This window comes from Bison bison, unplaced genomic scaffold (genome assembly GCF_000754665.1).
Source record: "Bison bison bison isolate TAMUID 2011002044 unplaced genomic scaffold, Bison_UMD1.0 scf7180017864508, whole genome shotgun sequence".
Taxonomy (NCBI): domain Eukaryota; kingdom Metazoa; phylum Chordata; class Mammalia; order Artiodactyla; family Bovidae; genus Bison; species Bison bison.
In genome coordinates this window covers 70,992-72,713 of record NW_011495064.1, presented here as the reverse complement: position 1 = coordinate 72,713, position 1,722 = coordinate 70,992, and the positions used below count along the sequence as shown (strand labels likewise).

Here is a 1,722-nt window from a genome sequence, read left to right as displayed (position 1 = left end):
AGATTAATTCTTCTAAAATAATAGAATGGATGGGAACTTTCATCTCCCAAGTAATGTTTCTCCAAATTCTATCACAGCCAATACTGATCTCTTGAGTTAGAAAAGGAATAAATACCATATGAACCTCCTTACACAACCGAGGACTTGAACCCTCTGTAGAACAAGCTGAGTGGTTAGACAGTCTCAAAAGCTCTTGACAAATAGATTCTTCTTAGCATAAGTAACAGAATACATAGCACGGCAGTTAACAACGGATGGAAAATTTCATCCTTGGAAAAAATAAAAATACTTACTCTGAAGCCAACTTGAGATGGTTGTGTCGTCATGTTTCATTTTCTCCTTTTCTGGATTAGCTAAAGCTTCAATGATACAATCTTTCATAAATTAAGAAAAAATTTTAAGTCATTACATCTCTAACAATGACTTTTAGCTAAGAGAACAATAAAATGCCACCCTTTGGAAAAAAAGTTAATTGTTAGCTTCAATTTATTACAAATTATTGAAAAATACACTCATTATAGTACCAACTTTTCTTTTTAGCAGCCTCTTTTCCATCTTTTAGCATGCAAGATAGAATCTAACTATATCAAAGATTTTTGGTCATCTTAACATTATCTTTCCCAATATACAACCCAGACACAAACTCCAGACTGGCCAATCTTCCAATCAGCCATCTGAATCAACCTCAGATGGTTAGGAAAGGAACTTAGAATGAAAAAAAAAAAACATTCACCACTACAACCTATGAAATGTAAAACCTATGAATTACTTCATTTGAAAGGATACAGGCCAAGACGTCATAATTCAACGAAGTGAGGTATTTCAATGAATCTACTACAGGTGTTATCAAGTTATCATACTTCTGTATTTGTGACAAGATCTGGAAGATGGCAACAAAGAATAAAAGGCATTAACTAATCAAAAGAGAACTTTTACTGTGCTAACTAAATAATGGCTAGTCTTTTTTATTTTTCAAAAGAAATAATACTTAAAATTAGTTTCCTTCCATTGTTTTATTATATAAAACCTACTATTTTATCATTTCCTAAGAAAATATTTTCTTAGGACACATTTTCCAATTAGGAAATAATTCCAGGACATCCAAACTTGAATTTTGGAATTATAGAGGCTAGACTGACGTCAAATGTGTTTTAGAAATCACATTCTAAATATGAAAGTGTTACATCTGAATCACAATGAAATGCTGTTCAAGTGTTTCTAAAAACTAAATCAACAAATAATGTATTAATGTATTTATTAATGTTTTTGTAACTCAAAATGTGATACATGAGACAATGTCAGAGAATCTGTTTATAGCAACAGCATTGTCACATATTACTAGAAAAGTAGATCAATGTGTTAAGTATATAGCATACTAAATTTTACTTTTAGAATAACCATACAATGGTTCATTTGCTAAAGATTTTTCCCCTAAAACTATCATTTTTTAAGCTACATCATTCTATTTCCACTTGTGCTAATTTAAAGACAACAAAAAGAAAAATCCCTGAAAATAATATTAACCTCAAAACATACATAATCAAACAAAATGGTTGGATTGCTGTGGCTCAACTTCCCAATTTGTCTTCCAGAAGGCTTCACATTTTCCTTGGTTAGACGCCTACAAGAGGAGAAAAAGGTGGCAGGGATCATCTTAAGTAATTTCCCTTGTAATGTTGGTAGCTTTGTTACACATGAAAAAAAATTTATTTCCCATATATC

General features: G+C 31.1%; 1 protein-coding gene across 1 annotated transcript in view; it reads right to left on the bottom strand.

Moving 5' to 3' along the window:
• The window catches only part of LOC104980959 (THO complex subunit 2-like), a gene marked incomplete at both ends in the record, with an annotated part of 113,276 nt that overhangs the window by 53,148 nt on the left and 58,406 nt on the right, over positions 1-1,722 (bottom strand). The window contains 3 exon segments of the mRNA XM_010829845.1: positions 294-374; positions 787-880; positions 1,537-1,621. Coding sequence (XP_010828147.1) covers positions 294-374; positions 787-880; positions 1,537-1,621 — 260 coding nt within the window.